The 13,729-nt window shown below is 42.2% G+C and overlaps 2 protein-coding genes across 16 annotated transcripts in view; one reads left to right on the top strand and one right to left on the bottom strand.

Moving 5' to 3' along the window:
• LOC147350628 (uncharacterized) overlaps nucleotides 1-10,566 on the bottom strand; it is a 107,668-nt gene extending 97,102 nt beyond the window's left edge. Inside the window, exons 1-3 of the mRNA XM_086362321.1 lie at nucleotides 10,425-10,566; nucleotides 10,128-10,311; nucleotides 8,279-8,325 (exon numbers count right to left, since the gene is read on the bottom strand). Of these exons, the coding sequence (XP_086218447.1) occupies nucleotides 8,279-8,325; nucleotides 10,128-10,311; nucleotides 10,425-10,566 (373 nt within the window). The remainder of the gene's footprint in view (nucleotides 1-8,278; nucleotides 8,326-10,127; nucleotides 10,312-10,424) is intronic.
• SPDL1 (spindle apparatus coiled-coil protein 1) overlaps nucleotides 10,094-13,729 on the top strand; it is a 33,201-nt gene continuing 29,565 nt past the window's right edge. For 4 of the 15 annotated variants that reach the window (XM_086362267.1, XM_086362263.1, XM_086362259.1 and 1 more), the window contains exon 1: nucleotides 10,094-10,227. The gene's annotated coding sequence lies outside the window, so the exon portion shown is untranslated. Of the gene's footprint in view, nucleotides 10,242-13,729 lie in introns of all 15 variants that reach the window. The other 11 variants (XM_086362265.1, XM_086362261.1, XM_086362257.1 and 8 more) reach the window with 3 other exon arrangements.

Genomic DNA, 13,729 nt, shown 5'->3' with positions numbered 1-13,729 from the left:
AGAAATAAAATCAAATCTTTCAACTATATTTAAGAATAAATTAGATGCTACTTTTTCAACCTAGTTTTTCCATGTTGGCTGAGAAATTTAAACCCTATGAATAGTATGCTGTTTTTAAGAGCTTAACTCTGTCTGTTTATAGAATGCCTATTAATTCCTTTGCCAGGAGTTTTATAGGTAGAAGAAGGACTGTCACCCAAGACACTTTCATAACTCCCTGCCTTCAGTCATATGCAATAATACTGATTAAGTGCCAGTGTAATTCAGAAGCCATATTTATGTCCGTAAAGGTTTGCTCTATGCACAGACTGATGGATTGGCATGGGGTTGGGGAGAGTGTGATGCCAACCTCCAGACTGATTTACAAAAAGGAAAAAATAATCTGGATCTTGCTATATTCAAGAAAAGGGACATGTATTTCTCTGATCTTTCTTACAAATTGCTAAGCTCACACTGATCCCTGAAACTGTTAGTCTTCCAACATTTAAAAGGTTACTCACCCCCAGGAGATTATTCAGCCCTGATCTGACAGAAAGTGCAAGAACATTGCTTTTTAGTGCCAAACGCCAATAGATCTGAATTCCAAAGAAGCACGCTTTATGGGAGGATATGGGCCTTAACCCAGCTGGTGGGGTAATCTGAGAGCCAAGGGAAGACAGGACTGTCAGAGAGGACACCTGACAAGTTCCAGAACTTGAGCTTAGGGAAGTATTTTACAAGACTAACCAATTTATCCAAAGTAGCTGAATACTGCTGGCACGCAGCACATCACGGGGAGTGGATAGGGTTCATTTGCGATAAAGCAAGAGTCTGAGTATCCTGCCTGATAATGGAGAGGCAAGTAAGTGGTAAAACAATGATTAACGCAAAGCAAGATCACATCTAATATTAGGGCTGCCTAAGGTTTTATCACTGCAATAGGAAGAAAGGGAGCTTTTCCTATCTATATAAGGTACATAAAGCCTGAAAACCACTTTCTCATGTCTCATATTTTGAGAGAACTTTGAAAACAGAAAATTATCTTTTAAATACACATAATTAGCATTTCTTGTTACTGTGCTTTTGAGTCTTCATATATAATCAAAGAACTTTAAAGGTTACTGGAAACATACACTCCTTTTAATATTTTCTATTAAGGAAAAGGTAATAGGACAGCATGTGCCAGACGTATTTTGCAGGAAATAGATAAACCTGTCTGGGACATAATAAAATATTAGGAAAACATGAGTTTTAAAACTTTAAGTTCGTCGAGAGTAGCTTTTCCTTTAAGGAAACAACACATGAGAGTCTCGATTTACACAAAAGTGAACATTTACTTTAACCAAGGAGTCTTTGCTTTACAGGCCTCTCCAATAGGGTTATTTTATATGCCAAGTTCCCTAGTACAATTTAAAATGCTTGAATTACAGAAATTACATCAATACATAAATTCTGAATGAAGAAATATTAGTTCAAGTGAGGGACACATATCATCATAGGCAAATGCAACAATAAAAAAGTTCAGAGGGTATCAAGTATCCTATTTATTCAGTGTACTGTCTCTGTGACATGTAATCTGTTTCATGTAAACTGATTCATAAATTTTTAGCACTTTTCATTTAGGATTAAGAATAGTAATTTTAAAACAAGTTATTTGACTTTGATCTCTCAAAGAGAGTTTATAGATTCCCCATTTAAATGAATGAATTGCATTCATCAAACATGACTTTAGCAACAAGCACGTCTCAAGCACTTGCTGGGAGAAACCATAGTGAGCAAAACATATATTGGCCATTTCCATTCTGAGCAAACTTACCTTTTAGTGAGGGAAGCAGACGTAAATTACCACAAACTACTATAATTGTTTCAAAGGATAGGCACAGGGTGCTATAAACTGTACATAGAGGACATGCCTGAGGATAAAGATTCAGAACAGAGGGAGTGGCATTTGAGCTGAGATAATGCTGTTGATAATATCAGCTACTATTTACTGACTTTATGCTAAAGGTTAAAAAGTATTAGATCACTTAAACTGTACAATAAATGACTGAATTAGACACTTTAATTATCCCATTTTATATTCCAGGAAACTGAGGCCTAGAGAGGCTAAGCAGTTTCTTAAAGGCAATCAGAGGAAGTAACAGAGCCTGCAACTGAACCCAGCTGCTGACTGAAGAACATGTATTGTATTCTTAACCATTAGTCACATGGCTTCTCTAGTGAAAAAGATGAAATGGTGTTTATCTTAGTCTGCTTGGGCTGCAATAATGAAGTACCTAAACAACAGAGAATTTACTTCTCACTGTTCTGGAGGCTGGAAAGTCCAAGCTTAAGGTGCTGGCCCACTCATTTCCTGGTGAGGGCTCTCTCCCTAGTCTTCAGATGCTTCTCTCACTGTCAGTTTATAGCTTATGGTCTTTTTTGCTTTGGTGCAAAGAAAGGAGACATCTCTCTTTCTCCAACTCTTCTCATAAGAGGCTACCAATTCTATGGGATTAGGGTCTCATCCTTATGACCTTAATTAATCATAATCACCTCTAAAGGCGGTATCTCTAAACATAGTCATGTTTAGGTTAGGGTTTCAACATATGAATTTGTAAGAGACACCATTCAGTCCACAGCATGAAGTAAACTAGGTAGGAGAATGATGGGGAGTAACTATGACCTCAAAAGACTAAGAGTACAGGTTATAATAAATATGTGCATTTGCTAATCTTCTGGCTGAAACTAGCATAATAACCATCAGTTCAGTTCAGTTCAGTCTCTCAGTCGTGTCTGACTGCAACCCCATGAATCGCAGTATGCCAGGCCTCTCTGTCCATCGCCAACTCCCGGAATACACCCAAACTCACGTCCATCGAGTCGGTGATGCCATCCAGCCATCTCATCCTCTGTCGTCCCCTTCTCCTCTTGCCCCAATCCCTCCCAGCATCAGGGTCTTTTCCAATGAGTCAACTCTTTGCATGAGGTGGACAAAGTATTGGAGTTTCAGCTTCATCATCTGTCCTTCCAATAAATACCCAGGACTGATCTCCTTTAGGATGGACTGGTTGGATCTCCTTGCAGTCCAATAACCATATCTACAGACAAAATCTAATTTCTGTAACAGAAAGGCCTGTAGGACAAAATATTTTCAAAGACTGTCACCTAGTGGCAATAGGCAGGAGGTAGCTCACAGTGACTGTTACTGAGCAGGTGAAGTCAATGTATTTTGTGTGCAGTCCCAAGTTGTCCCCAAGGAATAAAATACATTAAATTGAGCATTACAACATCAAGGCAACCACCACTTCTTCCCATGCAGAAAAGTAGTGTGACAGTTTCAGGCCCTCAGAGAAAGAACAGTATTTAAACTATCCCATTTTGAGTCAGGCCAAATAAATTTGGCCTAGCAGCACAGTGAGTAATATATATCATAGCTAGTGAGTGTGTTTTATTCAGCAATGTAGATTTGGGTCACAGTGCTGGATAAAGGGTTACAACTAGCTGAGGTATGTCATAAAATAAAAGGAACAAGTGACAGACACTGGAAGATAGAAAGTCATAAGTAGAAACTACGGTTCTACAAATAGTTGCAAAAAATCAGGACGATAGATTTTTTTTATATGCATATATATCGTGAACTAACTAGAGTGGGTACTATTCTTGGAAAGTAAAAACCGTAACTGCATTTTAATTCTAACTGGCTTAGGTGTTAAAATCATCAGAAGAAGCAAGCTTAACAGGGATGTAATGATAATGTGAAGTGGTGCCAGGAAAGGGATTACTTCCAAGCTGTTTGGATCCTTATTTTCCTTTACTCTAGACTGCTGCTGCTGCTGCTGCTGCTAAGTCGCTTCAGTCGTGTCCGACTCTGTGCGACCCCATAGACAGCAGCACACCAGGCTCCCCCATCCCTGGGATTCTCTAGGCAAGAACACGGAAGTGGGTTGCCATTTTCTTCTCCAATGCATAAAAGTGAAAAGTGAAAGTGAAGTCACTCAGTCGTATCCGACCCTTAGCAACCTCATGGACTGCAGCCTACCAGGCTCCTCCGTCCATGGGATTTTCTAGGCAAGAGTACTGGAGTGGGGTGCCATTGCCTTCTCCTTCATTTAGGATAAACCTTCCTTTTGATTCAACTAAGACATTTTTCTCAGAGGAGCCATCACTAGATTCTATTCTTGGAAGTTAGTAATTTTCAATTTTAGCCTCATAAACTCCTAAATGTAGAATTAGAAGCTGACAGGTTGAAGTTGACTAGTCCATTCAAGTTTGGACATAAGTATTATTTTACTTTCTTGTTTTGGCCATACTGCACAACATGGGGGATCTGAGCCCCCCGACCAGGGATCAAACCAGTACTCCCTGCAGTGGAAGTACAGACTGCCAGGGAAGTCTCAGATATAAGTATTATTGAGTGTATTGGTAAACAATTATTATATTTCAAGTAACAGAAAACTCAGATTGAAGCTATATGAGCAAAAACTAAACAGTTCAAAGATATCTCTAGCTTCAAGAGAAGCTTGATGTAGGACCCAGGCAGCTTTTTGCCCTTCTCTATCAGCTCTGCTTTCGATTCCATTTCAAGTCAACTTAAGCTTCATGGACCTAAGATCGCACTTGGCAGCTCTAGGCTACAAAGTCTAAGTACAGAAGGGGTTAACAAAATCCAATTTTTTCCAACAGTCCCAGTGATTACCTCGTGTTATTTCACCCACTTGGATTTAGTCACATGTATATCCCTGAACCAATTATACCCAGGGGGACCCAAGAGTTGAAGGACAGGATCAATTTTAAACAGTCCACATGGCTGAAAATGGAGAGAAAGATGACTTACCCAAAGTATAATCAGAATGCTTTGGGCAGGACCAAGAAGAGGGAACTGACGCTAAAAATTCAACCAATAAATGTCCACAATATTGGGATGAGGCAGCTTTGCTATGAGTGAGGACTGCACCTATTTGTGGGGAAAGGAATGTAGCAGTAGGGCTCATGAAGAGTCGAAGCTGGTGCTACTATACAAAGCCAAGTCAACAGAGACTGCAGACTAGGCTGCAACGGTCAGTATTAACACTAAACTGTCAAACCCACCACCCAGTTCAATTACTCACTTTGATATCAAATCATCATAAGAGATCTGTGACAATTCAAATTTCCTGATATCTTTTCGGATGGGTGTTCTGTTTCTTTTGCTGGATCCTTAGTCTCCTCCTGTTCCATAGATTAGAACAATGACCAAAGTCCTGCACACAGCTCTCTCTACTCTCTCTAAACCTCTTTCTTGACTTCAGCCATTCTCCATGTGTTAATGACCACAACCTTAAGTGTAACTTCTAAAACTTCATCTTCTGGTCCATCCTATGAGTCATGGAACTTTGTAAATTGATCCAGCTCTTATTTGCAAAACTCTGTCTTGGGGTCCTGGGCTTGTTCTTCTTTTGCCCCTAGTTCTTGGGCCAAAGCTTAATAATATGAAGGAACAAGAAAATCTTAAGTTGTACTCTGAATAATAGTTTATTGTTTGGTAAATGCCCCTTCCACTAAACACTAAATACCTTGAGGGCAGAGAGTATTCACCAGTGGCACCAAAACAAACATGATCATTTAGTAAGTTCATGTCAAAATACACACAGCTTTCAGTGCAATGTAACAACTCCCTTCTACACCATTTTTGATAACCAGTCCTCTCTTTTCTACTAAGCAGTCATAGTTAAGGAATGATGGCCAGTTTACTACAGCAATCTTTCCCAGTTTTGAATAGCTATAATATTAGGAATTATACAATTAGAAATATTAGTAGTAGTATTATAAGTAATATAGCAATATTAGGACTGATTTCCAGCATCAAAATTCCCTTGCTATGCTTGATGCGTGCCTCCTCACACTTTTTTGCATGAGGAGGCAAAAATCCCATCTCTTATTACGTAAACTAAAAAGTGACAAATGCATTTATTTTCCTGACCCTTGGCATTTAGCACATGGTATGTGGACCTCACCTGGGTAGGCAGATCTGCATCTGGAACCCTGAATCTTCATTATCCAGGCAGGGAGAATCTAGAATTCATTTCACTTGTGACATCTAGTGTCCAGTGATGGTATAGGCAGCACCCTATCCAGATGGCTCCTAAAAACTGACTTTAATTTTGATATTGGTAGCGTCTATGATTTTACTAATGCTGCCTACTTCCCTAGAGTGTTTTTCTCTTCACTTAGCTCAGCCGTTTTTCAAGGCCCTACTCAAGCGCCACCTGCACGGTGAAACATTAAAGGGACACCATAAGAAAACTGACCTCTCCCTTCACACATCTTTAGTGTAGGGTATATACCATTGACATGACATTCATACATAGCCCGATGGTTATTTGAGTTTGTTTTTATTTAATCCCCTACTACATTGTGAGAATCTTCCAGAGTCGAGTGGCAATTACCATATCTCTAAATTCCTTGCATTTTGCCTAACACGTTATGGTCACTAAGGGACATGTGGACACAGGGATGAACTGGGAGAGTAGGACTGAGATATACACTACCATGTGTAAAATAGATAGCTACTGAAAAGCACAGGGAGCTCAGCTTGGTGTTCTGTGATGACCTAGAGGGTGTGGGAGGGAGGTTCAAGAATGAGGGAGTATATGTATCAGTTCAGTTCAGTTCAGTCCCTCAGTCGTGTCCGACTCTTTGCGACCCCAAGAACTGCAGCACGCCAGGCCTCCCTGTCCATCACCAACTCCCGGAGTTCACTCATACTCATGTCCATCTAGTCGGTGATGCCATCCAGCCATCTCATCCTCTGTCGTCCCCTTCTCCTCCTGCCCCCAATCCCTCCCAGCATCAGGGTCTTTTCCAATGAGTCAACTCTTCACATGAGGTGGCCAAAGTATTGGAGTTTCAGTTTCAGCATCAGTCCTTTCAATGAACATCCAGGATTGATCTCCTTTAGGATGGACTGGTTGGATCTCCTTGCAGTCCCAAGGGACTCTCGAGAGTCTTCTCCAACACCACAGTTCAAATGCATCAATTCTTCGGCACTCAGCTTTCTTCACAGTCCAACTCTCACATCCATGCATGATCACTGGAAAAACCATAGCCTTGACTAGACGGACATTTGTTGGCAAAGTAATGTCTCTGCTTTTCAATATGCTATCTAGGTTGGTCACAACTTTTCTTCCAAGGAGTAAGCGTCTTTTAATTTCATGGCTGCAATCACCATCTGCAGTGATTTTGGAGCCCAGAAAAATAAAGTCTGACACTGTTTCCACTGTTTCCCCATCTATTTCCCATGAAGTGTTGAGACCAGATGCCATGATCTTCGTTTTCTGAATGTTGAGCTTTAAGCCAACTTTTTCACTCTCCTCTTTCACTTTCATCAAGAGGCTTTCTAGTTCCTCTTCACTTTCTGCCATAAGGGTGGTATCATCTGCATATCTGAGGTTATTGCTATTTCTCCCGGCAATCTCGATTCCAGCTTGTGCTTTTTCCAGCCCAGTGTTTCTCATGATGTACTCTGCATATAAGTTAAATAAGCAGGGTGACAATATACAGCCTTGACGTACTCCTTTTCCTATTTGGAACCAGTCTGTTGTTCCATGTTCAGTTTTAACTGTTGCTTCCTGACCTGCATACAGATTTCTCACAAGGCAGGTCAGGTGGTCAGGTATTCCCATCTCTTTCAGAATTTTCCACAGTTTATTGTGATCCACACCGTCAAAGGCTTTGGCATACATGTAGCTAATTTATGTTGGTATACAGTAAAGACTAACACAACACTGTAAAGCAATGATACTCCAATAAAAAATAATAAATAAAAGTTTAAAATATTTCCAAAATATTAAATTTGAAAGAGACATGAATGAAACATAGGCCTATGTATTCATGTAACTAAGGAGAAAAATGAAGTTCAGATACATTATAGACTACCTAATTTCAGCCAGTCATGATTGGACCAGGTTAGAATGGTATCTTCCCGAGTTCTGAGTTGAAAAATCTTTGTCAAATGAAAAGGAAAATCAGGTTTCATTTATTCAAGAACTTGGGGGGTGATGACAAATGAAGGAGTATCTGGCTAATTCAGGCCCCAAGTGCATTTGCTAGGCTATACTGTGAGCAACACAAAGGTATCACTGTTGTCAGTCTTTGAACCCAGATCAATCCTTAACTTAGTGCAGCCTATCTCAGTCACAAATAGAAGCCTGCAAAGGAAATTGAGAAGGGAAAAGCAGGGAGGTGTGGCATCCCAACACCTAAGGAGACTCAGGGAGAGCTATCAACTGTCAATTGTTGAGTGAGGGCTGAAAAATGGATTTTGCAAGATAGTACTCACTGGTCATGTTGAGAAGAGCCATTTCACTGGAGTGGTGAGACCAAAACCTAAAGTGGGGAAAAAAAAAAAAAGAACAAAGAATAAGAAAATTAAGATAATGAGTGTAGGCTTTTTTTCCCAGGAATTTTACCAAGGGAAGCAAATAATGAGGTGGTAAGCTGACTGAGCTCGACTTGTTCCTTGTTTAGTGGCTCAGTTGTGTCTGACTCTTTGCGACCCCATGGACTGTAGCCCACCAGGCTCCTTGTCCATGGGCTTTCCCAGGCAAGAATACTGGAGTGGATTTTCATCTCATTTTCCAGGGGAATCCTCCCAACCCAGGGACTGAACCCAGGTCTCCTGCTTGGCAGACAGATTATTTATCAGTGAAACACCAGGGAAGCCCAACGAGGTCAAGGAAGGTTAGCATTATTTTTCAGATGGAAGTCATTACAGCATGTTTACTTGTTGATAGGGAAGATCCAACAGAGGGGGAAAAAATTGATGATGAAGAAGAAAGCACATATGGCCAAGTCCTCGAGTAAGCAAGAAAAAAAATGGGCTCAAAAGCATAACTTGATCTGTACTACAGTTGCTAATGGATTCAGAAGTGCTCACTAAATGTTGGCTATTATTATTCCTGATTGCTCAAAATTTTGAATAGGCATCAGGTTTAAAAAATATAAAATAATTGTTTAAAGACACACGCAAGAGCTTGGACTTTAGCAGACTTGTTCAGTCGCCCAGTCATGTCTGTTTGCGACCCCAAGGACCGCAGCCCACCAGGCCCTCCTGTTCCTCACCACCTCCTGCAGTTTGCCCAAGTTCAGGACCATTGCATTGGTAATGCCATCCAGCCATCTCATCCTCCCGCCTTCTATCTTTCCTAGCATCAGGGACTTGTCAAATGAGTCGGCTGTTCACCTCAGGTGACCAAAAACTACTGGAGCTTCAGCTTCAGTAACTGTCCTTCCAATGAGTATTCAAGGTTGATTTCCCTTAAGATTGACTGGTTTGATCTCCTTGCTGCCCAAGGGACTCTCAGGAGTCTTCTCCAGCAGCACAGCAGGCTGCATTAATTCAAATTCTAGTCCTACCACTTGTCTAAGGTATCTTTCTTCTTGGGACTTGTTTTCCTCTGTAGAACCTCATAGGGCTTCCCAGGTGGCGCTAGAGGGAAAGAACCTGGCGGCCAATGCAGGAGACAGAAGAGACCGGGTTCCATCCCTGGGTCGGGAAGATCCCCTGGAGGAGGGCACTGGCAATCCACTCCAGTGTTCTTGCCTGGAGCATCCCATGGACAGAAGAGCCTGATGTGCTATACAGTTCATAGAGTCGCAGAGTCTTACACGACTGAGTCGATTAGCACGCACCCACCTCATAAGGCTGTTGGCGGGCTTAAATGTGATAAACTGTGTAAAATTAACTGGCACTCTGTCTTATAAACCTAACTGTGATTCTGTCTATGATGCTTTTAGGCAGTGTCACACTCAGTGAAATTTCTGGAACCCTAAAATAGCTACCACAAGGCATAGCCTTCAGGATGCACACCGGCCAACGGGCCGTTAAGCCAGCACACGAGGGAATTCCCCCGCCGCCTCGCCTTCGAGTGACACTATCCCTCCAGAAAGCACTGTCTCTAGGGAAAACGAAGACCAAAAAACCCCCAAAACATCCAGAAAACCAACCGTGAGTAAGGCTGACGCGACACACAGCTACGTTTGAGCCTGCGCCAAACCCGCCGTAGCTGGGGCGTGGCACTGTCTTGGACGTTCCTTCCCCTTTTTTCCCTTAACGCGACGCTAGGGCGGAAAGTATCGCGTGACGTGAGTTCTCGCGGGAATTGCATTCAAAAAGCCCTGGCGCTTACCCGAGCTCTTGGTGAGTGAATGGGCTGGTGATTGTGCGCTGTCGCCGTGGAGTTAACGTCGGGAATCTGAGCGCGGAGAGCTGCAGCAGCAGGGAAAAGGGTGAGGAGAGAAAGGTTGGGGCCAGGGGCCCGGAGGGAGGTGCGTATGAAGGGGGAAGCGCCGGGGCGGCGTAGAGAAGGGCTCCTGGGGAGAGGAGGGCAGGGCCTAGGAATACTTGGGGCCTGGGTCTCCGCCCAGGCTTTTAGCTGGAGCAGCTGCTTCGGCAGAACTCAGCCCTTACAGACCAAATTCCTAGCCGGCCCTAATATTCCGCTGGGCCGCTACGACTGCCCCCGGGAATTCTGCGTAAATACGGAAAGTCGGGTCCGTTGCCTGGGTCTGGGGGATAACGAACACTGGATCTGCGCTGGCTGTATGTCGGCCGGCTGTATGACACATGTGGCAGTCCGATTCGAGAAAGGCTACAAATGTAATTAAAATACACACTGGATTTTAAAGACTACACTCTGGTTGATAATATGACGACTACATGTTGAAATGATAATCTTTCGGATATATTGCGTTAAATAACGCATTGTTAAAGTGAATTTCACCACTGTTTACTTTATAAAATGAACGTGGAACCTAGAAAATTGAAAATCAACGTGTCTTGTTCGCACTGTTTTTCTACTGGACAGCGCTGCTCAGACAGTTTCGTGTAGGATTCCGCTCTAGCTGCTTTTTACCCATTGCTGGTTTAATCTTAAACAAAAACCCTATTGTAACTGACCTTGGTTTATGGATGACTAAACAAGACATTGGAGAAATTGTTCAAGTTGATGCTGCCGGTCAGTACGGAAGGTGGGGTGACAACTCAAGCAATCTGATCCCCTGAGCTTCCTGTCTGCTACATGCTTTTTTCAAAGTGGTTAGGAGCACCAGGCTATGGAACGAAATCCTGTTCCCATCTCACTTAGCCACTGAGTTATCAGTGTTACCACCTGATAACCCTGGGCAAGTTACTTAACCTTTCTGTGCCTCTGTTACTTAACCTTTCAGTTTGCATCTGTGTAAAATGAGGGGTTGTTGTTCAGTCGCCAAGTAGGGTCTGACTCTTTGAGACCCCATGGAGTGCCTGCAGGCTGGCATGCTGCAGTCCATGGTTTGGGGGGAGGGGTAACCCTTTTATCTCATAGGGTTGTTGAGAGGATTCAATAAAATAATGTTTCAGTTCAGTTCAGTCACTCAGTTCATCTGACTCTTTGCAGCCCCATGGACTGCAGCACACCAGGCCTCCCTGTCCATTGCCAGCTCCCGGAGTTTACTCAAACTCATGTCCATTGAGTCGATGATGCCATCCAACAATCTCATCCTCTGTCGTCCCTTTCTCCTCCTGCCTTCAATCATTCCCAGCATCAGGGTGTTTTCAAATGAGTCAGTTCTTCGCATCAGATGGCCAAACTATTGGAGTTTCAGCCTCAGCAACAGCCCTTCCAATGAATATTCAGGACTGATTTCCTTTAAGATGGACTGGTTGGATCTCCTTGCTGTCCAGGGGACTCTCAAGGGTCTTCTCCAACACCACAGTTCAAATGAATCAATTCTTCAGCACTCAGCTTTCTTTATAGTCCAACTCTCACATCCATACATGACTACTGGAAAACCGTAGCTTTGACTAGATGGACCTTTGTTGGCAAAGTACTGCTTTTTAATATGCTGTCTAGGTTGGTCATAACTTTTCCTCCAAGGAGCAAGCATCTTTTAATTTCATGGCTGCAGTCACTATCTGCAGTGATTTTGGAGCCCCCCAAAATAAAGTCTGACACTGTTTCCACTGTTTCCCCATCTATTTGCCATGAAGTGATGGGACCAGATGCCATGATCTTCGTTTTCTGAATGTTGAGTTTTAAACCAGTGTTTTCACCCTCCTCTTTCCCTTTCATCAAGAGGCTCTTTAGTTCTTCTTCGCTTTCTGCCATAAATGTGGTGTCATCTGCATATCTGAGGTTATTGATATTTCTCCTGGCAATCTTGATTCCAGCTTGTGCTTCATCCAGTCCAGCATTTCTATGATGTACTCTGCATATAAGTTAAATAAGCATGGTGATAATATACAGACTTGACATACTCCTTTCCCTATTTGGAACCAGTCTGTTGTTCCACGTCCAGTTCTAACTGTTGCTTCCTGACCTGCGTACAGATTTCTCAAGAAGCAGGTCACATGGACTGGTATTCCCATCTCTTTAAGAATTTTCCAGAGTTTGCAGTAATAATGTTTGCAAAGCATCGAGTGCGGTATCTGGTACATATTAGCTATAGTTTTTATTCAGCCCTGGCTACCTTTCTCTGCAGATTGATAGGTTACTCTTAGATGTTCATTACACCTGTTGAAAAGTCACTTCCTCAGAGAAATCTTTCTTGTCCTTATTCCCTCTGACCCTGCCCCCACGCCACCACCCAGATTGAGACTGCTGCCCTGAGTTATAGGTTCAGATAGCACCATACACCTCTCCTTCTTGCACTTAACACACTTGTAACTTTACATTATCAGTTATTTGATTTAACATCTTTCCAGTAATAGACTGTAAAATTCAAGAAGGCAGGCATATGGTCTGGTTTGAGGATCACATTGTATCCTCAGCAACAGCACAGTACCTGACACATAATAGGAATTCCAGCAAATCTTTAGAGTGAATGAGAGCTAATTTTGTGGCTGTCTTGGACATTGATGGCTGGGATATCTTGAGGCTAGTCCCATATTTTCTTCAGTAAATATTGATGCCAATAGTACATAGCTCAGGCCCATTAAGAGAATTAAATCTGATAGTGCATTTGAAGCTCTTCTGCCTGGCAAATGGTAAATCCTTAGCAAATACAAATTATTATTAACAGCTCAACAATTAATGGCTGGCTCCATCATGTACGAGCTTTGGAGAGGTCTTGCATTTTAGAGCAGTGATAGCCAGTCCTGGATAACATAGGATTCTTTTTTTTTTTTTTTTTACCCCCCCTTCTAAAACCCTATATTTCCTCCTCCATCTTCATAGTTTACCTTCCTAATTTACTGATAAATTGAAGCAGAAGGGCACTCATGCAGACTCTGAACACTGTGTCTACATACTTATCAGTGTCTGTGTCTGTACCCATATACTTTCCTTTAATTCAGATGAAACATTCATGTACCTGCCCAGAAATCAGACCCTGCACATTCATTACTCCGTAGTTCTCCATGTCTTCTATATCATTAGTTTTTCTTTGCTTGATCTCTTCTTTGTTATACAAGCTTGCTGTTGTTTTTTCTTAAAGAGTTTTTCATCTTAAAAAAAAAAGACCCTAGTGCATCTCCAGCTACTGCTCCATTTATCTGCTCTTTGCAGCAAAACTGTGCTTGCTATCCACTGTTCTACCATTCTCTCCAATTAATTCCAGTCAGGCTTTTGCCCCAGTCTCCCCATCACAACTATTCTTGGGGTCATCTTCTAGTTGACCTCCGTGAATTTAAATCCAATGGCCAGTTCTCAGTGTTCACCTTATTTGATTTAGCATTTGGTGCAGTTTATCATCTACCTCCTTAATACATGTTTGTTTATTGAGTTCTAAGACAGCACGTGCTCTTCCTTTT

Source organism: Bos grunniens, chromosome 20 (genome assembly GCF_055505025.1).
Source record: "Bos grunniens cultivar Pamir isolate PY7600 chromosome 20, Bosgru_T2T1.0, whole genome shotgun sequence".
NCBI classification, from domain to species: domain Eukaryota; kingdom Metazoa; phylum Chordata; class Mammalia; order Artiodactyla; family Bovidae; genus Bos; species Bos grunniens.
This window is presented reverse-complemented; position numbering and strand designations above follow the sequence as displayed.